Source organism: Montipora foliosa, chromosome 13 (assembly GCF_036669935.1).
Source record: "Montipora foliosa isolate CH-2021 chromosome 13, ASM3666993v2, whole genome shotgun sequence".
Lineage (NCBI taxonomy): Eukaryota > Metazoa > Cnidaria > Anthozoa > Scleractinia > Acroporidae > Montipora > Montipora foliosa.
In genome coordinates this window covers 18,451,196-18,478,695 of record NC_090881.1, presented here as the reverse complement: position 1 = coordinate 18,478,695, position 27,500 = coordinate 18,451,196, and the positions used below count along the sequence as shown (strand labels likewise).

At 37.3% G+C, this 27,500-nt stretch overlaps 3 protein-coding genes across 4 annotated transcripts in view; 1 reads left to right on the top strand and 2 right to left on the bottom strand.

Annotated features, from left to right (window-relative positions):
* The window catches only part of LOC137982785 (TNF receptor-associated factor 4-like), a 20,197-nt gene extending 9,233 nt beyond the window's left edge, over nt 1-10,964 (bottom strand). The window contains exons 1-2 of one of the 2 annotated variants that reach the window (XM_068829931.1): nt 10,711-10,964; nt 10,577-10,628 (exon numbers count right to left, since the gene is read on the bottom strand). In XM_068829931.1, coding sequence (XP_068686032.1) covers nt 10,577-10,628; nt 10,711-10,931 — 273 coding nt within the window. In that variant the 5' untranslated portion in view covers nt 10,932-10,964. Of the gene's footprint in view, nt 1-9,576; nt 9,628-10,576; nt 10,629-10,710 lie in introns of those variants that run through there. The other variant, XM_068829932.1, reaches the window with a different exon arrangement.
* Nucleotides 10,965-12,340: 1,376 nt separating this feature from the next.
* LOC137983089 (RUN and FYVE domain-containing protein 2-like) lies at nt 12,341-26,028 on the bottom strand. The gene is made up of 7 exons (XM_068830275.1): nt 25,739-26,028; nt 24,456-24,983; nt 20,501-20,612; nt 20,065-20,229; nt 19,054-19,142; nt 18,170-18,314; nt 12,341-15,486 (listed from the first exon to the last, which is right to left on the bottom strand). The coding sequence occupies exons 1-7, from the start codon at nt 25,910-25,912 to the stop codon at nt 15,302-15,304; spliced, it is 1,398 nt and encodes a 465-aa protein (XP_068686376.1). The 5' UTR covers nt 25,913-26,028; the 3' UTR covers nt 12,341-15,301.
* A 255-nt stretch (nt 26,029-26,283) lies between these two features.
* LOC137982208 (peroxynitrite isomerase THAP4-like) overlaps nt 26,284-27,500 on the top strand; it is a 7,169-nt gene continuing 5,952 nt past the window's right edge. Inside the window, exon 1 of the mRNA XM_068829281.1 lies at nt 26,284-26,426. Coding sequence (XP_068685382.1) covers nt 26,316-26,426 — 111 coding nt within the window. The 5' untranslated portion in view covers nt 26,284-26,315. The remainder of the gene's footprint in view (nt 26,427-27,500) is intronic.

Genomic DNA, 27,500 nt, shown 5'->3' with positions numbered 1-27,500 from the left:
ACAAACATCAGTTTTCAACCATTACAACCCTTGGGCCTTCAGCCCTTGGGATATGGAATGTATATGGATAAAAATCTCTGCTGTTAGTATTTATCTCTTACTTAGGTCTCAATGGAGATAATCTCAAAGAAAAACATCTTTCAAAAGTGTACACTATTGAAACTCAAGAGACGCACTTTACTACCCTGGGACAGTATTTTGGTTTCAAGATAACTGTTATTGTTAAGTTGTCAAGAGCCACTTTTATTTCAGACAGTGAGGGTCACTTGCCATAAAAATTCAGTCAAACCAGGTCAGCATTCCTCAGACTACTTGAAACTTTAATAAATGGATTAGAATGGCTGGTCTTGTTCTGCAACATGATCACTGTGAGAAATTTTGAGACAAGCTTGTTAATTGTTTAAAACTAACACACCAAAAACAGACAATCAAGACTTACATTGTTGATGATGGACTCAAACAAAGTTGCAGAATAACGTGTTGAAGTTTTCATGCCCTGAATCATGTGAAATTATTGAGGTAATTTGTTGAAAATGATCAGAATGCCCATACAGGAAACAGTTTGGGCTGGCTACAGCCCATAAGACCTCAAAATAATAATTAAAATGATTCCATTTCACAAACTATGTACTCAATTATTTTTTTGAAGTGGCAAATTACAGACTTTTCACTTTCATGGCCAGCAGAAATAATTCCATTTGCTTCTAAATGTTCTGTTCAAAACAAATTACAGACCTAGTCATAGAGCAATTCGGCTAACGCAATGTTGTACCCAATTCAAATCTCTCGGGGTTAAGGATCTTTGTGTGTTGCATTTGCATGATAATGTAGCATTCATATGGAAATATTTGGAACAAAACGTTTTATTCCCAAAGGATCTGAATTGGGTACAACATTGAGTTAGCCGAATTGGTCTATTGACAAAGTTGTAGCTTACAATAAAACTAGGGCTACTTGACCTGCTGACAAGGGACTATAAACAAAATAATAATAAATTATTCTTTTTTTTTTAATGAAAAGCCTACAAAGAAGCTGGAAACCTGACTTCCTAAAGAGTCAAAAAACAAAACTGATATTCCTTATTATTATCCTAAAATTGTACAATGAAAAGAACATCTGAAAGAGTTAATTGGGAAGCATGGCTTAAATGAGTTGAAGGTAATATTATAATAATGTAATAGGCAAATTGAGATCTAGCGGGGCCGCCGGAAATACATCCGTGTTTGCAGGCTAATTGAGATCCATCCTTTACTGTTTACAGCATACATATATGAAAGAACATTAAACAGGGCATTCCAGAACTGATCAATAAACACTCATTATTTTAAATTAAAAGAATTTTCAGTTTAAAAAATAATGAAAATGACTATGGTATGAACTCAAATAATAATATCATTATTGTTAGAGCAGCTTACCAGTACACAACTTCAGATTACGTTCTGGGGAGTGAAGCTCAAAATTTTAATGAACCTCAATTCTTGATCATTTAATTAAATAATCATAAAAAACAGTTTTAAGTTGCATATGGCAAAATACTTGTCATAAAACTCTGAGGTATTACAAGAGGACAATGAAAGTGCAGTGAAGTATCAATTTACAGATCTCTACTCCAGTGACATAATAATTATTATAATTATAAACACCTTCTGTTGTTCAATTTAGCAAAATTAATGGTAATGAAAGAGTGATAAGAAAAGAGTGCCTCAATATACTATACTATACTATCCTATCCTATACTGTACTTGCTTGGGATCAAACTAGGGAATTTGAATGTTGGCCCTTGGATGTCTTTGTACATGGATCTTCCTGTGCTTGGTCACAAACACACATCATTGCCACAACCTTGGCCCAATATTCCCCAGTATGGTCCTTTGCTTGGTTAGTAAGAGGTCATTAATATTAATATAAACCATTATGTTAATCATCTGGAAACATCACTGACTACTGTGGGAAGTGAAGAATTACCACCGGTACTTAAAATTTGGTATGAAATATTCAACAATAATTATTCCATGAGTGCGCGTTGGATATGAGATGATAGATAGCCAACGAGGTGCGTAGCGCCGAATTGGCTATAATCATCTCATATCCAACAAGCGTGAGTGGAATAATTGTTTTATTAAAAATGCCCCCAAAATTCAGAAAACTAGACTACAATAAAAATCAAAAGGCCCAAAAAATCACGCGTATGCTTGCCGTGTTTGTAGATCATGGTATAATGGCTCATAACCCATGATGGCTTAGCCAATCAAAACTCTCGAATTCCATTATCCAATGATACAGTTTTTAATAAATCTAAGTATATCATTATTAACATATTTTTCCATAATTTGCCATCCCTACAAACCTAAGTAAGACAGTGAATGGTCTCATTGCAGAGACTAACTGTTTTAATTTCATGAGCCACACATGTTCTTTTGTTATGCAACAATTAACCTTTATTTCAAAATTCAGCTTCCAGAAAGCCAGAGGAAGGCTTGATCTGATCACAGGAGAAAATAATATTGAAGTTGGGTGAACTATTCAAGAGTCCATTAAAAAGCCAAATTACTGTATCATCGTTTTTTCCAAAAACTGAATCAATGAATGAAATGATATATGAAATGAATCATATATTGAAATGTGGATATGAAATCAAGTGAATCTATGATCCTCGTAGTTTTGGGTGACGAAGCCTGAAAAAAAAGGGTTTGAAGCCATGGCCTTGCAATGAGGGTGTGACACTCTTACCAACTGAGCTATGAAGCCACTCATGTTGGGAGCTGATCATTTGTGGGTTCCAGTGTTCCTTTGATAAAGGAATCAACAAAATGATATATGAAATGAATCAAATAATATTATTGAACTGCGGATATGAAATCAAGTGAAGCTACATGTATGATCCTCACAGTTATGAACGCAATTACAGCAATTGCGTAGAGAAAGCCTCAAAGCCTCAGGTTCAAACCCCGTTGAAGTCCTGAATTTTACGGGCTTCTCTATGCAATTGCTGAAATTGTGTTCATAACGACAAGGATCATGGCTTCTCAAACAACAATTTTTTAACCATTTCAACCCTAGGGCCTTCAGCCCTTGGGATATGGAATGTATATGGATAAAAATCTCTGCCGTTAGTATTTATCTCTTACTTAGGTCTCAATGGAGATAATCTCAAAGAAAAACATCTTTCAAAAGTGTACACTATTGAAACTCAAGAGAGGCACTTTACTACCCTGGGACAGTATTTTGGTTTCAAGATAACTGTTATTGTTAAGTTGTCAAGAGCCACTTTTATTTCAGACAGTGAGGGTCACTTGCCATAAAAATTCAGTCAAACCAGGTCAGCATTCCTCAGACTACTTGAAACTTTAATAAATGGATTAGAATGGCTGGTCTTGTTCTGCAACATGATCACTGTGAGAAATTTTGAGACAAGCTTGTTAATTGTTTAAAACTAACACACCAAAAACAGACAATCAAGACTTACATTGTTGATGATGGACTCAAACAAAGTTGCAGAATAACGTGTTGAAGTTTTCATGCCCTGAATCATGTGAAATTATTGAGGTAATTTGTTGAAAATGATCAGAATGCCCATACAGGAAACAGTTTGGGCTGGCTACAGCCCATAAGACCTCAAAATAATAATTAAAATGATTCCATTTCACAAACTATGTACTCAATTATTTTTTTGAAGTGGCAAATTACAGACTTTTCACTTTCATGGCCAGCAGAAATAATTCCACTTGCTTCTAAATGTTCTGTTCAAAACAAATTACAGACCTAGTCATAGAGCAATTCGGCTAACGCAATGTTGTACCCAATTCAAATCTCTCGGGGTTAAGGATCTTTGTGTGTTGCATTTGCATGATAATGTAGCATTCATATGGAAATATTTGGAACAAAACGTTTTATTCCCAAAGGATCTGAATTGGGTACAACATTGAGTTAGCCGAATTGGTCTATTGACAAAGTTGTAGCTTACAATAAAACTAGGGCTACTTGACCTGCTGACAAGGGACTATAAACAAAATAATAATAAATTATTCTTTTTTTTTTTAATGAAAAGCCTACAAAGAAGCTGGAAACCTGACTTCCTAAAGAGCCAAAAAACAAAACTGATATTCCTTATTATTATCCTAAATTGTACAATGAAAAGAACATCTGAAAGAGTTAATTGGGAAGCATGGCTTAAATGAGTTGAAGGTAATATTATAATAATGTAATCGGCAAATTGAGATCTAGTGTTTGCAGGCTAATTGAGATCCATCCTTTACTGTTTACAGCATACATATATGAAAGAACATTAAACAGGGCATTCCAGAACTGATCAATAAACACTCATTATTTTAAATTAAAAGAATTTTCAGTTTAAAAAATAATGAAAATGACTATGGTATGAACTCAAATAATAATATCATTATTGTTAGAGCAGCTTACCAGTACACAACTTCAGATTACGTTCTGGGGAGTGAAGCTCAAAATTTTAATGAACCTCAATTCTTGATCATTTAATTAAATAATCATAAAAAACAGTTTTAAGTTGCATATGGCAAAATACTTGTCATAAAACTCTGAGGTATTACAAGAGGACAATGAAAGTGCAGTGAAGTATCAATTTACAGATCTCTACTCCAGTGACATAATAATTATTATAATTATAAACAACTTCTGTTGTTCAATTTAGCAAAATTAATGGTAATGAAAGAGTGATAAGAAAAGAGTGCCTCAATATACTATACTATACTATCCTATCCTATACTGTACTTGCTTGGGATCAAACTAGGGAATTTGAATGTTGGCCCTTGGATGTCTTTGTACATGGATCTTCCTGTGCTTGGTCACAAACACACAACATTGCCACAACCTTGGCCCAATATTCCCCAGTATGGTCCTTTGCTCGGTTAGTAAGAGGTCATTAATATTAATAAACCATTATGTTAATCATCTGGAAACATCACTGACTACTGTGGGAAGTGAAGAATTACCACCGGTACTTAAAATTTGGTATGAAATATTCAACAATAATTATTCCATGAGTGCGCGTTGGATATGAGATGATAGATAGCCAACGAGGTGCGTAGCGCCGAATTGGCTATAATCATCTCATATCCAACAAGCGTGAGTGAAATAATTGTTTTATTAAAAATGCCCCCAAAATTCAGAAAACTAGACTACAATAAAAATCAAAAGGCCCAAAAAATCACGCGTATGCTTGCCGTGTTTGTAGATCATGGTATAATGGCTCATAACCCATGATGGCTTAGCCAATCAAAACTCTCGAATTCCATTATCCAATGATACAGTTTTTAAAAAATCTAAGTATATCATTATTAACATATTTTTCCATAATTTGCCATCCCTACAAACCTAAGTAAGACAGTGAATGGTCTCATTGCAGAGACTAACTGTTTTAATTTCATGAGCCACACATGTTCTTTTGTTATGCAACAATTAACCTTTATTTCAAAATTCAGCTTCCAGAAAGCGCGAGGAAGGCTTGATCTGATCACAGGAGAAAATAATATTGAAGTTGGGTCAACTATTCAAGAGTCCATTTAAAAAGCCAAATTACTGTATCATCGTTTTTTCCAAAAACTGAATCAATGAATGAAATGATATATGAAATGAATCATATATTGAAATGTGGATATGAAATCAAGTGAATCTATGATCCTCGTAGTTTTGGGTGACGAAGCCTGAAAAAAAAGGGTTTGAAGCCATGGCCTCGCAATGAGGGTGTGACACTCTTACCAACTGAGCTATGAAGCCACTCATGTTGGGAGCTGATCATTTGTGGGTTCCAGTGTTCCTTTGATGAAGGAATCAACAAAATGATATATGAAATGAATCAAATAATATTATTGAACTGTGGATATGAAATCAAGTGAAGCTACATGTATGATCCTCACAGTTATGAACGCAATTACAGCAATTGCGTAGAGAAAGCCTCAAAGCCTCAGGTTCAAATCCCATTGAAGTCCTGAATTTTACGGGCTTCTCTATGCAATTGCTGAAATTGTGTTCATAACGACGAGGATCATAGCTTCACAAACATCAGTTTTCAACCATTACAACCCTTGGGCCTTCAGCCCTTGGGATATGGAATGTATATGGATAAAAATCTCTGCCGTTAGTATTTATCTCTTACTTAGGTCTCAATGGAGATAATCTCAAAGAAAAACATCTTTCAAAAGTGTACACTATTGAAACTCAAGAGAGGCACTTTACTACCCTGGGACAGTATTTTGGTTTCAAGATAACTGTTATTGTTAAGTTGTCAAGAGCCACTTTTATTTCAGACAGTGAGGGTCACTTGCCATAAAAATTCAGTCAAACCAGGTCAGCATTCCGCAGACTACTTGAAACTTTAATAAATGGATTAGAATGGCTGGTCTTGTTCTGCAACATGACCACTGTGAGAAATTTTGAGACAAGCTTGTTAATTGTTTAAAACTAACACACCAAAAACAGACAATCAAGACTTACATTGTTCATGATGGTCAAACAAACTTGCAGAATAACGTGTTGAAGTTTTTATGCCCTGAATCATGTGAAATTATTGAGGTTATTTGTTGAAAATGATCAGAATGCCCATACAGGAAACAGTTTGGGCTGGCTACAACCCATAAGACTTCAAAATAATAATTAAAATGATTCCATTTCACAAACTATGAACTCAATTATTTTTTTGAAGTGGCAAATTACAGACTTTTCACTTTCATGGCCAGCAGAAATAATTCCACTTGCTTCTAAATGTTCTGTTCAAAACAAATTACAGACCTAGTCATAGAGCAATTCAGCTAACGCAATGTTGTACCCAATTCAAATCTCTCGGGGTTAAGGATCTTTGTGTGTTGCATTTGCATGATAATGTAGCATTCATATGGAAATATTTGGAACAAAACGTTTTATTCCCAAAGGATCTGAATTGGGTACAACATTGAGTTAGCCGAATTGGTCTATTGACAAAGTTGTAGCTTACAATAAAACTAGGGCTACTTGACCTGCTGACTAGGGACTATAAACAAAATAATAATAAATTATTCTTTTTTTTTTTTTAATGAAAAGCCTACAAAGAAGCTGGAAAAATGACTTCCTAAAGAGCCAAAAAACAAAACTGATATTCCTTATTATTATCCTAAAATTGTACAATGAAAATAACATCTGAAAGAGTTAATTGAGAAGCATGGCTTAAATGAGTTGAAGGTAATATTATAATAATGTAATAGGCAAATTGAGATCTAGCTGGGCCGCCGGAAATACGTCCGTGTTTGCAGGCTAATTGAGATCCATCCTTTACTGTTTACAGCATACATATATGGAAGAACATTAAACAGGGCATTCCAGAACTGATCAATAAACACTCATTATTTTAAATTAAAAGAATTTTCAGTTTAAAAAATAATGAAAATGACTATGGTATGAACTCAAATAATAATATCATTATTGTTACAGCAGCTTACCAGTACACAACTTCAGATTACGTTCTGGGGATTGAAGCTCAAAATTTTAATGAACCTCAATTCTTGATCATTTAATTAAATAATCATAAAAAACAGTGTTAAGTTGCATATGGCAAAATACTTGTCATAAAACTCTGAGGTATTACAAGAGGACAATGAAAGTGCAGTGAAGTATCAATTTACAGATCTCTACTCCAGTGACATAATAATTATTATAATTATAAACACCTTCTGTTGTTCAATTTAGCAAAATTAATGGTAATGAAAGAGTGATAAGAAAAGAGTGCCTCAATATCGTGAGCTATAAAAAGTCACCTGGAATTAAATTGTCTTGATACATCTACACACAAACATTTTTCTTGTCATCTGCAGTTCTCAAAACATGAACAGATTAAAGAAATACTGGTATCAGGTTGACAGGAGCGGTCAAGGTGAACAAAAGAGATATATGAGATTGAAAAACAGAAAGCAGATGTTGAACTGATTAAAAACAGGTTCAGTAATTTCAAAGGTTTATTCTACAGGCTCCTTTAGAATAGACCGCTCCTATATTAGGAAGCTTATCTTCACAAAATGTGTTGTGTATGTATATTTTTTATATAAAGATCTATTTGAAAGGTGTGAAAAGAAACCAATACACTGCAAACCATTGACAAACAAGTTACATGTCCACATAGTCAACCATGCACAAAAAAATTCCCAATTTTTTCAAAAGTAGTTCAAAGACAGAGGAGCTTCACCCAACATAAATAAACTGAAACAAGCTACTGTACATGTATAGCTGTAAGCAAAAATACAGTACAAGCAAAGATGAATCTAGATTACATTGTGATCAAAGCCCTGACTCAAAAGATCGAGATAGCTGCCACTCCATGAAGGGATCACATTTAACAGTATCTACTGTGCACTGATTTACTAGGTTTTTCAACAGGTGTATGGAAAAGATGGCCCAATTCCACAAAATCATATGATGACAATATTATTTAAATTATCAAATTTTGATTTAAAGGACAGACAATCGATCTCCAAGCAAGCAGGCAATACAAGTTAAAATGTATGCTAAAACAGTTCTATGAACCTTGGATCTAGAATATTAGCCTAAACATGGTTAATTTTGGGTTAGATTAGGGCAGGTTTGGCCACTATCTATAGTTATTCATCATGCCTCACTGGTAAATCTACCAGCCATATATGTAAGACTACCCTGGATGCTAGGATCGGTCGCTCTAAGAGAGAAAAAACCTCTGCCAGCCAGGGTAATGTAAGACACAATTAATTTTAAATAAGTTTTACTAAGCTTAGCTTTAGAATTATTATTTTTTATTGCTGGTAAGTCTAAATTAATGTTAGGCATAGGTATCAGGTCAGTATTTGCTTGTGACTTGCTGGCTCACACTGTGCCCCAACTCTTTCATTTATCATTTATGGTAATTGCCTGCACACTACTCCCACAAAGAAAGCATGTTTTGTTTTAATCAAACTGTACCTCATTCTACAATAACTGGACTAGACTATCCTATTCAATGACATACTGTTGGTGAATAGGCCTTATGACGGTTTTCACCGCCATTTTGACGGGTAGGCAAAGTGTAAAGAATTTGTAGTGTTTATATGGGGATCCGATGTCAAATAATTTTTGTTAAACGCTAGTTCTGAAAAATTTCTGAATTGAGAACTGAAGGTACAGGGCAAAAGATTATACAGACCAAATTTTAGGCACTAAACATTTGCAGAAGTTTCCCGGCAGCGTTTTCAATTTTTCCATATATTTGTCTGTAATTTTTTCCCGCGAATTTTCAGTAACAATTACAGACAATGTATGGAAAAATCGAAAATGCTACCACGCAGCTTTTAACGAAGGCTAGTCCCTAAAAATTGGTCTGTATAATCCTTAACCCTGTAACTTCAGTTCTTGATTCATAAGTTTTTTAGAACTAGCATTTAACGAAAATTATTTGACATCGAATCCCCATATAAACACTACATATTCTTTACGCTTTGTCTACCCGTCAAAATGGCGGTCAAAACCATGATAAGGCCTATTGTCTCCAATCAATTACATGAATGTAACCTAGATGCTAGGCTGTTCACACTCAGCAGCAGAGAAAATATAAAGTAGAAACACAGTTACCTTAGCACTCCTATGTGTGGGGTCCGTTAAGTACATTGCACATAATTTTGTGACAAAACACGTCATGCAATACCTGTCACATGACAAAAAAACTCTGGATGCCATCCTGATCACGTAACCAAATTAATGTAACATTGAAAACAGACCAATCATTACTGGCTTAACGTTGACTGCCTACACCTTGATAAACCCTGGTGACAAATGAAGTCAAGATCCATACAAAAACACAAAACACATGCTTAAAATTATCAAATGTACCGCTAGTTTTGCGAATCCATAATGTTCAAGCAATCACAAACAAAATAATAATGACATTTCATTTCAATTTCATTGAAGCTGATGAGCTAAATAGTGATACATTCAATCTTTCTGTACAGTTTTATTAGCTGAGATGAAGGCTGCTGAAAAACGTACTCGATCGGTGCTTCATTTCCATACATTCACCCGAGTTTTAAAGCAATTATTTTCGAGTCAGAGCGCAAAAATTCATCTCTCGATGTTTTCTGAAATAAGATTGCGCCTGGGTGAAAAAGCACCGGTTGATTCTCCATTCCGATGGCCGAAAGGTGTCAAATTTAACTTGTCATTCCAAAGGAGAAAATCCTCACTTATACAACGCACTATTAACATTCCTCGCCATGTTTAAAACATTTTAAGTGCTTCATTGAATTACAAATGTAACTAGTAATTTCGAAAATGATTTGAAGGAGGCACTCATTAATTAAAGAAAGTGTTTCGATTCATGTGGTCTGGAAGCGTAATAATTCCATTGTCGATGAAAACGACTGATCGAAGCACTGATATAAGCTCAAGTTCGAATAAACTAAGACTGTTGGAGTTCTGTTCTCGTTTCGATACTATTTGAGCTTTCACTGCTAAGTTTTTTTTATCCGTTGGTGACAAAAGGAGAATATAATAGGGGCTTGATTTGACAGTCTTTAGTTTCAGATTTTTTAGCGCAGACTTGCTATGATTTTCAACAACAGCGCAAAAAACCAACCTTTTCTCTTGTCAACGTACGCCGATCAATTGGACAAAAAGCTGGAGGTTTTCTAAAAGAAAGACAGACGAAGTGTTACTGCGACATGCCTTACTTTTTAAACCAGATGTAATGTTGCGTGTTAGTTCACTGACCTCAAAATTGGCTCCAGGCAAGATTCACAAAATCGATGGCCACAGTCCCTCGTTTGAACCGGATCACGAAAGGCGAGCTGGCATATTGGACACAAATAATCTGGGGATATAGGAGTGACAAACTCTGCATCGTAACCTCCCATCTGCGAGCGACTTAAAGGAGCAGTCGATGGCTGTGGGGAGGAATAATTGACGGAAGACAGCAACAGTCCGTCCGCCATATTGTGTTTATGCTCAAAATACAAGGTTAATAAATTATTAATAACCTGACCTGACGGATAATCTGATTGGAGATAAATACTCCAGGAGATAAATGTTAATATTTTCCGGGTGTTTTGCCCGGAAAAGAGGAAGGATGTTGTAAAAACAAGGTAAATATTTGAGAAAACCGTCAAGAAATAATAATTTACACCACTTGAGGCAAGATTTAATTTCCTTGATATATTATGGTGGAATATTTTGCATTTTTTGTCTTTTAAAGCCCACCTTGAACCGACAGGCATTACGAGCCGTGGAACAATTTTCAAATATGAAAACACAGCCAAAGCTGAAATTCATCCAATCAGATCACTACGATAAGCAATGCGAAATTCCATAACAAAAACAAACGGTCGAAAAGCCTGTCAGTTCAAGGTGGGCCTTTAATTAACTTCTTTCCTTACAAAGGACAATTATTTTAAATATAAATATTCATATAAAGTTGCAACTTATGGCCCACCAAAATATTTTTATAAATTAAATCACCAAAAAAATGTTCAAGAAAACAGAATTGGAATATGCAAAAGTGTGTATTTATTTTTGGAAAAGCTTTTTGACACAGGGTGCCAATGTATTCTCAGCTCAGCCAACAACATTGCCAACAAAGGAGAGCATTAAATGTTCTTGTAACAACCACAAATTGGATTTAGGTTTGTAAATTGCTGTGGACCTAAATCTGCCAATAATTATTGGTGGCATGAAATGAAAATGGTAATTTCTGCTAATTTTCAACCAAGCTTGTGATTGGCTTTCTTGCACAAGTCTAACTTCACAATCAATGTAAAACTGGCCCAGTCAGTGTTAGGCCCGTTTTAAACACTGCATTTTACATGTGCCGAATTGAATGCAAATGAGAAAAATCTATTGTTTTCGCTCATTTGCACTAGATTTGGCACATGTAAAATGCGACGTTTAAAACAAGCCTTAACGGGGACATACCGGTAGTTTTTCAGTGAGTGATTAACCCATTGACTCTCAGGGGTTCCCCATTGACGAGTAAAATCGTCTGGCGTTAGACAGAGTAAAATATTCTGGCGTTAGACAGAGTAAAATATTAAGTCAGGCCGGTTTAGACGTTTTTCAGTGACTGATTAAAGGCCATTTTACACTCCTGTTTATGGGCTTATGTAAAGTGAAAGATACTTCAAAGCTCTTTAATTAACATTGCTTGCTGCTCAATTAATAATAATAATAATCATCATCATCATAATAATAATAATAATAATTAATATTATTATTATTATTATTATTATTATTATCGTGTGTGTCTTTTGGGCCTCACTCCTGAGCCAGATTCCTATGATCTGAAAAATGTGCCAATTGCCAAAGGCAAAACTAGCAGGTGAAATAACTGAAACAGACACAAATAAAATCAAATAAACACAACATTCATTTTTAATGATAACTTTACAAACAAAGAGCACTTTCAGTATGACAAACGCTTTTATAATAGATTTTCCTAATGAAACTTGCAGTAAATAAACAGAAGACATTACCAAAAATAAACCACCCTGGCTGATGTGGATCCCAAATGGCAGTAATTTAAAATTATACAGGTGCCTCTAACCAGTTTGAACAATATCAAGAGACTGTCGCATTGGAAGGGATTGACTCTACCACACTGTTTCACAAAATGGCAATTTTATAGTTCCACAAGGAACAACAGTTATAATATTGCTTGACCAGATGCACTCAATATTGTGACATATTACTGGAAACAGCAGGTTAACATGAAACTCTCCGTTAAGTTAACAGAACTAAAATGAAATTAAACCTCAAGTTTTGCAAGTGTGAAAGTTGCTGTGAACTGGCAGAGAGTTTACATTTAACCTACTAAACACCTTCCCCTGATAAAAATTGGGGTTCATGGCATCAATTTTTAAATAACCCTAAGCATTGTAAATGGCTCTTCTGTTGCTATGGTAACCAATTGGCTTACAACAGCTGTTTGCAGATACAGTGTTGTAGAGTCAATCCATCAAAATATAGTTTCTTTGTGAATGAAGTCACTTGAGCAACCTTAAAAAAAAACAGACTGAGGGAAAAGCAACTCTTATTATTGCATATCTTTGTGTTAAACTAGTATGTCATTTGCTCTCCGAGTAACATACAGTCTCCTACTAGGTCATGGGTGGCTAGGCTGTTCAAAATTAACCCATTGACTCCTGGGAGTGAGACCAGAAACCCATAAGGGTTTAAAAGTGTCACGCGCGTTCACAGCTTCCGAATATTCAGTGCGAACTGATTGGTTGAATGTTTCAGTGCAAAGTACCATATTTGGAAACCCCTCGCTCTTGTTGTTCAGAACATGGTACTTAGCAAATTGAATATTCAGAAGCTTGTTTCCCAGCACACAAGGGGCCATTACACGTTTCAACCCTTATGGGTTTCTGGTGAGACTTAATAGCTTTTACTCTGTCTGAAGCCAGACGATTAATTTCTACTCATCAGCTGGGGCCCGAGGTGTCAATGGGTTACAGGGGATCAAATCGAACTATTTTGGGACGTGTCAGCAAAATCTTCAGTCAATCAACAGTTTTGAACTTAAAGGGGCACCCTACTTAAAGGGGCTAGGTCACGCTATTTTAGGTAATTTCGTTTAATTTTGTTAATTATGAGCTCTAAAAGTCAAATTGGTAGAGCAAAAGTCTTTCATTTGCAAAATCACGGCCACATAACAACTGAGAATGATTTTCCAGCTTTGTAAATGACATTTTGATATAGACTGATATAAATTTGAAAAAACGTGGGCTGACGTTTTTCAAGTTTACCCAAATTCAATCCATTTCAATCCTCTCCAGTTTTGTCCATCCATGTCCCTTCTTGGCTTCCCTGTGTTTTGTAGAGTTCTTCTATAGTTTTGAACAGTTATTTTGATATTTTATGACCATTCGATAAGTGCTGAAATTGCCTAAAATTGCGTGACCTAGCCCCTTTAAGCTCTCAAATGGTAATTAATGCAGAATTCCTCTACAGAAATCGTCTAAAATTATCATTATTTTCACAACTGTTTAACTTATAACTTTGACCGAAATGCTCTTTCCCTAGGTGAGTTGTTGTCAACTTATAAAGAGTTTGGTCCACCATGTCAAGATTACCCAGAAGTAATTAATGTGTTTAAATTTTGTCTTTTTTCCAACTATCAAAATTGGAAAGCAAATTACAATCATTTAAGAAGTAACTGTTTCCACCCTTGTAATTTTAAATATGCCTTTAGCTTTTTAAAAAAATACATTCAACAATAATTATTGTGAATAAAAACTGAGGCGAAGTGTAGGTTTTTATTCTGTGATATTCACCGAGCCTGAATTTTAGTATAATGACATAGGTGATTACTTGAAAAAGATGCATTTTCTTTAAAACAATAATATTATTAATTTCTTTGTCTGTCACCTGGAAAAACAGCTTGCAGCCACTTTGAAAATACCACTTAGGTGATCATCGCGTAATAATCACCTCAAAGGCAAGCAATCAGCGCAGAGAATAATTTCAATAATCACCTATGTAATTACTTTAAAAGCCTAACATTACTGTCTTAATAATAGGCATTACAATTTTCTCAAATTTGATTGGTGCATTACAGTGAGGACACTCGAACCATGAACACTTGATACTTTTTTTGTACATTTTTTTAGTGACTATAGGATGTGGGCTTGTCCTTTTGACAAGAGTATTTAATGTTTTTACACTTACAAAATGCTATACATGTAACACTATACATCATAAGAGCTTTTTTTCTTTGTCGTCAAAAAAAACAATGTACACAAAAATGTCAAGTGTTCACGGTTCGAGTGTCCTTACTGTAACTGCTTTATTTTCACTAATTATTGTGTAGGGTTGAAATTGGACAGTTGGCTGTAATTGGATACCTGAAATCAGACAGTTGCATCAGCCAATCATATTAAGTGCACTCAGCTTAATCCACCAATCGCAGAATTTATCACAATAACCATAGCAACAACCACTTACCCTGCCAAACTGGGGATTTTCCAAAAGTGGACGAATTTGTAAATTAGACAGTGAAAAAGGAGTGCATTAAGTTTGTTTTCTCTGAAATTGTAATGGTTATGATTAATTGGTAACAGGACTTTGTGTCATCCAATTTGGTCTGCAATCATACTTGTGATTAAACAAATCGCACTCCCGCTATGTGAGTGTCCAATTTTGTAAATCACTTGTATGATTACAAACCCGAATTGGACTCCACTCAGTCCTACTACCACAATAAACTGTCTGCCACTCAGGCTTATTACCATTTATTAATTAAACTACAATATTAAAATTAATGTGCAGTCATTTGAATGTAGTACTTCGCCAATATTTCTCACTGTGATTACTTCTTGGCTGTTGTGATGAGCGTTGCTAGGAATCGTGACGCCTCTTCTGAGCCAAAAAATATATTTTCCTGCATGTATTTTGGCAGATCCATCAGCACCTCTTCAGAGCCTGGACTTCGAGGATTTGGGCTGTACTCTATTTCATCAAATTCTTGGTCATGTGTCAGTCTAAAGTGTAGACCTGAATAACAATATTAAATGATAATAAAAACTTTCAGTGCATTAATCATTATTATAATTGTTGTTGTTATTATTGTTATTATCATCACTTGTATTAGTGTTATTCAAATGTAATTCAAAGCTATGACTCATACCGGTATATTTAGTAGTACTAATTATAAAAGGTATTTCAGGGAAATCTTTAGTTACTCACCTGTCTTTGAGCTGAAAAAATGTCAATGTAGAATCCCTTTACGCTCAGTTTATCAAAGGCTGCAAGTCCTCAGCTTCTACATTCATTATGGGTATGATTAATTAACGAGGGAGGCGCGGTGGCCTCATGGTTAGTGCGCTTAACTCCGGATCGAGCGGTCCGGGTTCGGGGCCTGGCCAGGGACATTGTGTTGTGTTCTTGGGCAAGACACTTTACTCCCACGGTGCCTCTCTCCACCCAGGTGTATAAATGGGTACCGGCGAATTTAATGCTGGGGGTAACCTTGTGATGGACTGGCATCCCATCCAGGGGGGAGTAGAAATACTCCTAGTCGCTTCATGCTACAGAAACCGGAGATAAGCGCCGGCCTGATGGGCCTTCTAGGCTCGTAAGCAGACTTTACCTTTACATGATTAATTAACAGCTGTAATGTACATGTAGGTGATCAGGGATTTGTTGGCTCAGTTGTGTTGGTTGGTGGTGATGCGTGATGACAGGCTATGAATCACATTAGGTGATCATGTGCAACGCTCCACTGGTGTTTTATGATTGTTGTGAGGTTGAAGGAAGAATTTGCGAGGACAAGGAAACAATCAGTGTCTGGTTAAAGATTTGCTTGAGGTATAGGCTGCTCTTGGATAATCAGATTTGGTATGGATGGGTTGGAAGTGGTGACAAAAGGCAGAATCTCTTTGCTTTTCTTTTTTTTTGTAGAAGAGGGCTTCCTTTTTGTGGCTGAACTGAGCTTCAGTCAGCATTTCTTGAATGAGTGTTATGAGGTAGCCTCTTTTCACAGAGTGTTTTTTTGGAAAGCTCATTTCTTTTTGTCAAAAGTTTGCTTAACTAGGTTATTTGTTAAAAGACGCAGTGCTCCTCCTTTTTGGGTGGCAAGATGAGAAGTTCATATATTGGTTGAAAGTTTCCATGGGTTTGAAGTGTGTTACTTTGCAGATTGAAAATTTTCAGAATTGAACGCTGGGGTAAAGGAATTTTGTGGGGTTCCAATGCAACCACATGTCCTCCATAGCCATGCACATACATGTAGATCTCAAGATTCCATTCAGCTCACAGGAGGCAGAAACCTTTTGATCATCTACATGTATATACAAGAGGTGTGTTACCTTTGTAGTGATAGTTTTGAAAGGGTGAGGCTAAATTGCGTGCGAGGGTGGGTCGTGGGTAGGTGGGTCATTGGTCGTGGGTGGTGGGTCGTGTTTGTTTGAAGATAAAAAAAGATATATATTAGCTCTCTCAGTGCTCGGTCCAAAATTGTCTTAGGTCTTGTCTGTTTCGAGAATTTCCAGTCATTGATTAAAAAAAGGGTTAGGGTTAGGGACCCACCACCCACCCACCCACGCCGATTAGACACTCTCGTTTTGGAAAGCCTATAACTCTCCATTGCGCTAAGCAGTCAGGCCACTGGCACAAAGTAAACAGGTGCAGGCAGAGTGCATCCCCTCAAAGAAGCCATGCAGTGTGGCCGAGTGGTTAGGGCGCTTGCCTTGAGATTCGGAGATCCCGGGTTCAAGACCCGCTCTGACCACATTTGTTCCTGGTATCCCTGGTTCAACTTCCCAGCTGCACTTGTAAATAGCCAACTGGTTTGCCTCCGGCCAGTTGGGATTTTTAACAGTTGTAGTTGTTGTGTTCTATTGTTTCGTTGATTGTGTTTCATTGGCCCTGAAAAGCCCCTATGGGGAGCGGTCAATTAAGTATGTATGTATGTATGTAAGCCCTCTCTCAAGCTGGATCATGTTTAGAAATACGTTCATGGAAGTTCTAATGAACTCACACTATATCATCTGTTTAGTTGTTGTTTACATGTTTCTCGTGGGTTAGGACATCACATGCTTGGGGCAAGCAGATCATGTGTTTTAAGAACTTCTTTGTCATTCCCTTTTTCTGCAGATGACAGATGTGTATTTGTGCTGTTGTAAACATTTATCAATAAAACCAAAACTTTAACAGGTCATTTGCCAGGTTTCATTTCCCCACTTATTAATTATACACATGACACATCTTGCAGTGCAGACATCTTTAGTTATTAGGAGACAGGAGCAGCAGTCAATTGATCGAATCACCATTCCTCACCATATATTGCCTACCAGGTACGCCTCTTATTTGTATTCTACCCTCACCATCATCCAGTTCAAAATTTCAACAAGGAAATTTATTGGTGGCCTAAAATTATTTTTCTTAGAAAGTATAAACTAGCCCATGTCCACTTAAATACCGTACACACCCGCAGATAAGCTGCACGCCGAATGTAGCAGCTCAAACTTTTGACAAAAAGTTTTTTGAAAGTAATCAAAAGAAAGATAAAGGCGAGTCTCTAGAAGTCTTCTTCATCCACCAGAAGCAGTCTTTTTCAAATATTCCTGCAGATACATGTAACCCTCACCCCTGATTTCTAGTGCTGATTTTTGGGAAAAAGGTGAGGCCTATCTGCGGGTGCTTATGGTACTCAGGCTAATAAACGTAAAATACTCACAGTGTTCAGCATTTGCAGAAGGATAAAAGTTACAGTTGAAACTCTGAAAGGAACTTGAATCTTCACAGGCCTTGTCAGAGGATATTGATACTCCCGAAAGTTTGGAATAGAAATTGATCACACGCTTCTGGTCTTCTAACACTTGCTATATTTTGATGCATGAAAATAAAAACATGAAAAAAAAAAAAAAACCTTGAAAAAAGCATTAACACCAGAATTTGTTGCATTTACTAAATGAAAGGCTTGTTATGAAGGAGAAGATAGACTGTTAACACCCTGTAAAATTTGAGTGAAGAGCTGGATCTTTTGCAGTAATTGTAACTCTTGGATATCTGGAAAAAGAAGCTGAGTCTCCTTTGCAGGACTCCAATCGACAGCCCTCCAACTTATTAGGGCATTTAAAAAACGATGGTGAAGACAGCAACAACAATGCCACAAAACAATGATATCATTGGTTAAAAGAGGAAAAATAACCATGCTGCAGCGGACCGTCGCGCAGTTTATCACATATTTTTGCAGTGCTCTCTGCATACGACAATGTTTCAAATTACCAAATTTGACGTTTTGAAGACAACGTGAGCACGCAACAGAGAATCTTTCATTCTCTACTTTCACTCTGAAACTGTTCTTTGTGATTAATTTTGACATGTAGGATACTTTGCCTACACTGCAGATTTAATAATAGGTTACTTCTATTTTTCAATTCTGATGATACTCATACCTAATTATATAATATATATCAGTAAGCTTGTTTGTTGCAAATGTCGCAGGATCAATACTTTGACTAAGTGTAGTTGTTGATTGATTCAGAGCCCCTCATTATGGTCCGACTGTATCCTGCAAGGGCCATGCAGGTAGTTGATAACAATAAATTACTAACTTACCAGCAGTGAATTCTCATTCTCTCTATGAGTTTTATTGTTAGGAGTGATCTCTTTTTCACTTTTTTCCACACTGTGCTTCTCTATATTGACTGGAAGTAACAACAAGCCCCGTAAAAACCCCTCAAAATGACATCAAAAAAACCTTTAGTATCTTTTAAGGGCACACTAACTGTTTCTTCTTAAAACAAAAACACTTCCAACTTCTTGTAATGCAATTTTGTGTCATTATTAACTACTTAATATTAACCAAGAGTGAGGTTGTTACAGCTGAATCTCAAACTGAGGCCTTGGCGTATTGACCGAGCAACAGCGAGGTTTATACAGCAAGGCCAACGGTTGAACTTTTGCTGTAACGACCGAACGGCCGAGGTTAAATCGTCGTTATTATATGGCTAACAGAACGGTTCTAAAGAAGAAAAAAATAATTGCATAATCCATAATCGGCCCGTGGGCATTACAGGAGAATAATGCCCTAGCACTTAGCTCCTCTTAGCCAATCAGAGCACATGTTATATCAGCCAGAAACACTAGCCATATAATAAACTCCCTTTGTGACATGTTTTACAGACTGAACAAAGATTTGGCAATTAAGAAAAACAAGGGCTTATTCATGATCCTCAAGAAATACTCGTAAATTTGTATTATTTAAAGGAGTAATTAATACATGTATGGTAAAATGATTTGAACCAAGGAGTCATTTGATTCATAATTAAATGAGGTTGAATGAATAAAGTTCAGGATGACATTTCATCTGAAACCCAATCACATTGTCATCAACACAGTCAAATGATTTGTGTGACATCAGTACATGGTACTAGATATTTGGGTTGTTGGTGACAGTGATTGGTCATGCAGTCATAATGTCATTGGATGACTGTTAATCCTAGATGTCATTGGATGTGAAGACTATAAACAGCATTTGGTGCATCAAAGAAAAATGAAATAAGAGAATCTGAATCCCTAGGACCCTGAAAGGTTTCATGAGAGTCTTCAAAAAAAACCAAGTCTTACTCTTTTCTTGTTTCAAATATTCCAAGTGTTCCTTTGCATTTTCCAAGTCGCTGCGTAGTCTTTCCACGATTCCCTTTTTGATCTTCAATTCCTCATTCAGTAGAGATGTCTTTTGCTTCTCTTGGCTCAGACTGGTCTTCAGTTGATCACTAAACCTGTCATACGCTATCAAATTACACTCAATTAGTGATTAACATAAGACATTTACCCAATTTGTCTGGCAGACTTTCATAATTACCAGTTTGAAAGAGAGAGCTTGGGAGCTCTAGAGAGAAGGAGAGGGAGAGAGAGAACTAGAGCAAACTTAAATTCATCTTGAGTTCTACCTAAGGAAAAGTTCTCTGCTTACACAATGGGATACCAAGATACTGTAGTAACACACTTAAAAGTCATGGTCTTGAGCATACTGTAGGTTTTCATCAGCCCAACTATTTACCTTTCATGTTTTTCTCTGCATTCTGTTGAGCCCTCAAAAATGTGTTCTGAAGTTGCTTCATTGCTGTTATGAGAGTAAAGTACTTCTCTTTGTAAGATTCCAAATCATCGACCTGAAATGAATTTTGACAAATAAAAAGAATAACAGTGGAACTTCTCCTTTGGAACACCTCTATTCAGGGGACAATGTACTGTATATAGTGAAATATTTAATAATAATAATAATAATAATAATAATAATAATAATAATTGTGAAATGTTCGTGGCTAGTCTGACGCGTTTCGTCTCGGCCAAGAGACTCTTCAGAGACCTTTAGAATTCAAAGGCAAACTCGTTGAGCATCGCGCCCAAAGTCCCGTTCGCAAATTCTACATGTTGACAGTCTGGCCCTCTATTGCAGAAGGATTCCCAACCGTGTAATTATTATTATTATGCAGTATGCAGTACGTAAGTATGCTTACAAATATAAGTAGGAAAAGGCACTATTGTGTAACAATCCCTACTGTTAAACCTATTTACAAACCAATTGGTAATAACTAACGAACCAACATTTGAGAAAGGAACAAGAGTTTATATTCCTTAATAACTCGTCGAAACCTTGAATGACCTTGCTATGTTTAGGGTGTACGATAAAACTGCCTTCTGCATATTAAACAAAACCTGGTTCCCTCTATCCAAACCTAAAAACTTCCTAACTTTCTCCGCCGTCTCCATAGAGTAGCCTCCTAGTACATCAACTATCACATTAAACTGTGTGATAGTGTGGCCAGGGAACTGTTGGCGCATCTCCCATCTCAACGGCGCATACTTGTCAGTTTTCTCCTGTTCCTTCTGTTCTCTGTTGGAAACCCAAGGGCAGCTCATCTCAATAAGGATCACCTTCTTCTCCTTTCTGTCCACAATTCTCGCATCAATTCTGTTAGCCCTGACTTCCGTATTTTCAGCAAATACTGGGACATCCCAGTACGCGCACGCTCGGTCATTCTTGTACTCGGGTTTAGGTGAGACTGGAGAGTACCAAGGGGGGATACACTGGATAAGATCTAAGTTTTTCAGGAACTCGAAGAAAAGGATTTTCAAGGCTGCATTGTGTCTCTGCATGTACTTAGTCTGTGCCAAGGTACCACATCCGCTAATCACGTGGGCCATAGATTCAGGCCCTTTTCCACACATACGACACGTGGTATCCGAGGTGGTCAGCGTCTTCGTCTTGCTCTGGTGGTACAGCTTAGTGGGGAGTAATTGCTGGTATAACTCATAGATTCCAACAACAGTATGCACAGGTGCAGACTTCCACTTACTAAGCCAAGTGAAGCAGTCAATAACTTTGTTATCATCCCATCTTTCTCCGAACAGCTTTCCTTGCCACCTCTGCTCTCTTACTTCCCTCATGCTTCTCTCTTCTTCTCTCGCTCGTAATGTTCTCCCTACTCCTTTAACATGTGATTCCTCACCTGAGTCAGTTTGCAACGCTTTAGGATCTGGCTATGCAAGGTCCAGAGTAATGTCCATTTCCAAAGCAAATTTCTTGGCATCCTTTACGAGTGATCTTCTTCCTGCTCGTTCGCACTTCTCTTCAAACTCGCGCACTAAACTCATTGTTCGATCTTCGTTTGCGTACAGCTTCATTGTGGTCTTGACTTTGGTCTGCTTATACAGGCTCTCAAATGACTTCAGTCCCCGGCCTCCACACTTCCTCGGTAGGTATAGCAACTCGGTTGAACCGAGTGGATGGTAGCCTCCATTCTCTTTGATGATCTTGCGAGCTTCGCGATCGAGTTGTTGTAGATCTGCGAGCAGCCATGTTAGTGTCCACATAGGGTAGGTGACAACTGGTAGTGCGTATTGATTAGATGCTAAGACTTTGTGGAAGTCCGATAGGGGGCTCGACCATATAATTGACAGTCTCTGCAAGCAAACCTTTGAAGCTCCGCACAGAACAGAGCTGTCCTCTTGCTTAGAATTTTCTAAAACACCCAAAAACTTGTAAGTTTCTCCCTTCTTCAGATTTTGTATGACCTGCCTTTCTCCGATGGCAGTGCCTCCCAAACTGCTGTCCAATGAACCTCTCCTTACATGAGCTGTAGAACACTTCTTCTCGTTCCACTCCAAACCGACATCTGCCATGGTTTCTTTAACTGTCTTCATTACTCTCTCAAGTTTATCCTTCGACGCTGCATATATCTTCATATCATCTATGTATAGCAAGTGCGTAATCTTGCCACTCAGTGGTCTTGACAGCTTGTATTCTTCCGATGCTTTCAACTTCCAAGATATTGGGTTAAGGCATAAAGTGAACAACCTCGGACATAAAGCGTCGCCCTGTGGAAGGCCTTTGTTGAACCTTATGACGTCAGAGGTTTCATACCCTTCCTTTGTTCTGGCCGTGATCTTCGTATTCCAGCTTTCACACAGTCTCGCCACTGTTCTGCACATCCATAAGGGGAATTTGTGCATCGTCATCATTTCTTGCAACCAAGCATGGCTTACAGAATCGAACGCCTTTCGCACGTCGATCCAAGCCATGCTTAGGTTCCTGCTTTCCATTATTATTATTATTATTATTATTATTATTATTATTATTAAATATTTTACTATATACAGTGGAACCTTCATTCAAGGGACACCCTCGGGACAGGGTGTCCCCTGAATAGAGGTGCCCCAAAGGAGAGGTTCCACTGTATCTGTAATACATCATGTGGAACCCCTCCTTTGGGACACCTCTATTCAGGGGACACAGAATTAGGTCCCAGAAATATGTTCATAATAATTTTTGTATCCAACCCAACCTCTTCTCAGGGGACGCGTGTCCCAGTCCTGAGGGTGTCCCTTGAATGGAGGTTCCACTGTATGTACATGTACAAATACTGTGTATAATTTTGTGTTGAGGACGGTGCCTACTACTGTTAATGTTATTGCACGTACGTTCTGCGCATCTCCAGATACTCGGATTTCCTAACGCCAATGGTTACTAATTAATACAGGGATAGTTTTGGGCGGTTTAAAACTATCCAGAGAAAGTAGATCTTAATAAGTACTCTTGGTATCTAAAAAGAAAATTGGGGGTAACCATGCATTTTTGAGAGATACTTAAGCTTCAATTTGAGAAAGAACTTTATACATTGCTTTGTATTTTAAAGCTTTTTACAAATATTATTCATGAATTATCTTTGAAAAATGCGTGGTTACCCCACATTTTCTTTTTGGATTTCAATAACACTTGTTAAGATCTACAATTCCTGCATAATCACACACTGGGGCAAAAATATCTTTAATTAGTAGGCACCGTCCTTAAGTAGTTAAATTAGCACTGGCCATTATTACTTCTTCTGTTTTCTTGGCAACTCTAGCTCTTGGCCGTATATACAGTACATCATGAATGTACGTCATGAAAAAGATTGGTAAAGGCTTTGACTGTATTACACTGTATGTTTCACATGACCTTGTACATGTACATGTATGATAAAAACAATTTATCAAGCAGAGGAAAGGGAAGAAACAAAATAGGTACTCTAAAAAGGGGGAAAAAAGGAAAAACAGGTACATCAAGACCCAAAAAAGGAAACAATATCTAAAGACTAAGGAAGCTTCCAAGGTGCACTGTTCTCAAAGACATGGATTGAAACAGTTACTCTCTGTTTATATTAAAAAAATTACGGGAAAAAAGTCGGCAAGCAAAGCAAGCCAGGTAGAAACCTATGCAACTCACAATTAATGGCATCAGAATGTAGTAATTTTTATCGTTAAATACAGAATACCGTGTGTGTGTGTTAACACAACTTGATATATGGTACTCACACTACAATAACAAGTAACAAGGAAGTGTGAGTAAATAATTATTACCGTATTTACATGTACTCAAACTTCCTAGCATTTTTTACAGTAGTTGGAGTGAACAAGGGTTTGCAGAAATGTGAGTTGACTGTACTTGACGATAACTGTCTCCTTTTTCTTACCATAGGCTGCTCCGAATTGCATTTCTCCCCAAGACAAAACTGCCTGCTCATTTTCCAAAGAACATCTTCATCGTTGTCTGTGTCAATTTCCATAGCTCTGGGATTGCAGCTGAGCTCCCCTAAAGGAGACCTTGCAGCAGCATTTTCGAGGCGGTTTACAGTTTGTCTGTTGTTGTTTTTCCTCCACTGACTACGTCGCAGTGCACTGTAACTTCTTATTCTTGCAGCCATGCAATCAGCTGGGGTTTTCATGACAGGTTCGCTATCTTCAACTGAACATGTACCACTTACATGAGACATGCTACTCCCCAGGTTTTCATGTCTTTTGCTGCCGTTCTCTTTACTTCTGCATCCTGTGTTAGAAATTGAAGAGGCTCTTTTGTTGTCTTTAAAAGTATTTTCTGGCATATTCTTTCTTGCACGACATTCATTGGACTTGATATTGCCACCTGTGTTATTTTTGTTAGTTGTAGCACTGTTCTTTCCTTTGATGGATGGGTAATTGGAAGTCCTGACACATGCTGCTCTCTGCAATGAACATACATGAAAATAACTACAAATATTACATGACAGAAAACAGATGGTGGATCACCACCAGCTTCACTCAATTTTTTCCCACTAAGACTGCCAAAACATTCCCTGGTGTTCTCAGCAGACATTTAACTACAATGTGTGAGAGGAAGAAGTAATTAACCAATAAAAGCAAAAGCAATTTAAGATTTTTTTTTTAAGTTTTTGATGTTTAAATATTAAAATAAATACGATGTGGTTTAAAATTTTTCAAACCGGTTCAACTTTAATAATATTCCTTCGTCGGTTGCTGAATACCCTGCTACCTTAATTTACATGTAAGCTTGTAAAAAATTGGGCAGCATTTTTGCGTTCAGGAGCAACCTGCTTCTGAAACGGTGTCTGACGTACACTTCCAGACTGCAGACTAACCGTAACTCGCAGTTATTGAAAGCTAACCGTTTTAAAATGGGTGCTTAGAGTTAAATAAGCTTAAGCTTTATCAGCGCTATTTGTAGAGAGTCTACTGTCTGCAGTTGAGTTGTCATACATCTTCTCTGAAAACCTAATACAAAGAGAAATGATCGTGGATGGACTTGCCCTTCAGACTGAGGAGACAACTTTTTTTTTCTTACAAAGACGGAGAAATATATAGCTGAGACAGAGTTAAGCCTTATTGGGTCATGGTACATTTTCCGGAGAAAACCATCATGAAATGAAACTAGACTAGAAAAAAGGCAAAACTATCCACTTCATCTCGTACTTTATCATACCTTGGACGAAGGTTCAAGATTTTTTCCTTCGTGATCTTGCTGTAGGATCTTTCGTTTGGCAGTGGAGCGAGTTACATATCGGCATGATCGAACCATGTTAGAACTCGCTGGAGTATCGTCTTCGATTCGCGGTCTTCCTTTCTGCTTAGTGCACGACCGTGTAACCACGGGCATCTTACTATCTACATTAGATATCTCTTTCTTTCTCACATATATATGTGTTCACATATATACAACTGTAAGCTTAAATTTTTGGGCATAATGTTTGCATTGCAACAATATTCATTTGAATTTTACCTCCAACGGTGTAACAATCCCAAAATCCTTTGAGGTCTCCGAGTAGCTCTCATGCATTTCCAAGTATGGTGGGGTAAGCTGTTTCTAACTTTCTAATTTACCACCCTGACGAACCGACGATGGCCCAAAATTTCTTTTTTTTTTTAGATAGAAATAGAATTCAAATTTCTAAGATTACGACTTGTTTGGGGCTAGTGAACGAAGGCAAAAGCCAAAGAGTGCTTTATTTGCTGTGACTTACCCCTACCCTGTAAAAGAGTCTACTTTGTTTTGGTTAGCGATGTCTCGGTCGTCTTTTGCTGCACGGCTGCATGGTGTTCGAAGTTTAAGCCTTGTTTCTCACGCAAAACGGTTTTATTGCCGGACGATGAGCTTAAGTACTTCAAAAAAGGTAACTTTAATAGAAATCGGGATGTTTGGAAAGCCGACCAATAGTTTCCAAGCCCAAGCAGTGCATGCAAACAATTTTACTGATTTTAGGCTGCGGTACGTAAGCTTACAATCCGGGCCCAACTGCAGAGATTTAATTTAAAAAATGGCTTTCAGATCCACTTCTTTTGGCTGTTATGACTTAGAACTAGCAAAAGGGTGACTGTTGCCGATAAGAATATCATGCTAGTATTCAAAAGAATCCTCAGAGTTCACGCACATCTGCCTTGCGACAAGTCTAAGCTCTTGAATAACCTCTTATCTCATTTATAACCTCTTATCTCATTTTTTAATCCTGGAACATCAACAAACATCACCTCGCACCGGTGATTCAGTTGGTTGAGCGTTGGGCTGCCATGCGGGAGTTCGATTCCGGCCAGACCAACACTCAGGGTCTTCAAAATAACTGAGGAGAAAGTGCTGCCTGTGTAATTACATCCGCAAATGGTTAAACTTTCAAGTCTTCTCGGATAAGGACAATAAACAGTAGGCCCCGTCTCACAAGTATCTTTTATGTTCATAACCTTCCTGTGAGACGTTAAAGAACCCACACAGTAATCGAGAAGAGTAGGGGATGAAATTCCCTGTGTTGTGGCTGTCCTTTGTGAGTATATGGGTGGGTGGGTATAGCAGGTCCACATCAGCTGAATAGGTGACAAAACTTCAACCTGCTTAAACAAATAAATAACGAACAAACAAACAACAAACAAAACTCACCTCAAGAGAATCTGGATAAGCACATACATGATACGGCCATAAAAATGGGTCTGGAAAATTTGCAAGCCAGCGAGCCATGCAAATTTCGCATTTAAGTCTAAGCACCCATTTTAAAATGGTTAGCTTTCAATAACTGTGTGACTTGCATGTTCACTCGCATGGCTTGCCATGTTGGCTTGCTTGACTCGCAGCCATGGCTTGCTGGCTCGCACATTGTCCTAACTCCATAAAAATAGTCAGCATAGATCCAAAAATGTCACATTGATAATTTCATTAAGCTAAATCATACTCAACCAACTGTCCAGTCCAACGCCTGACC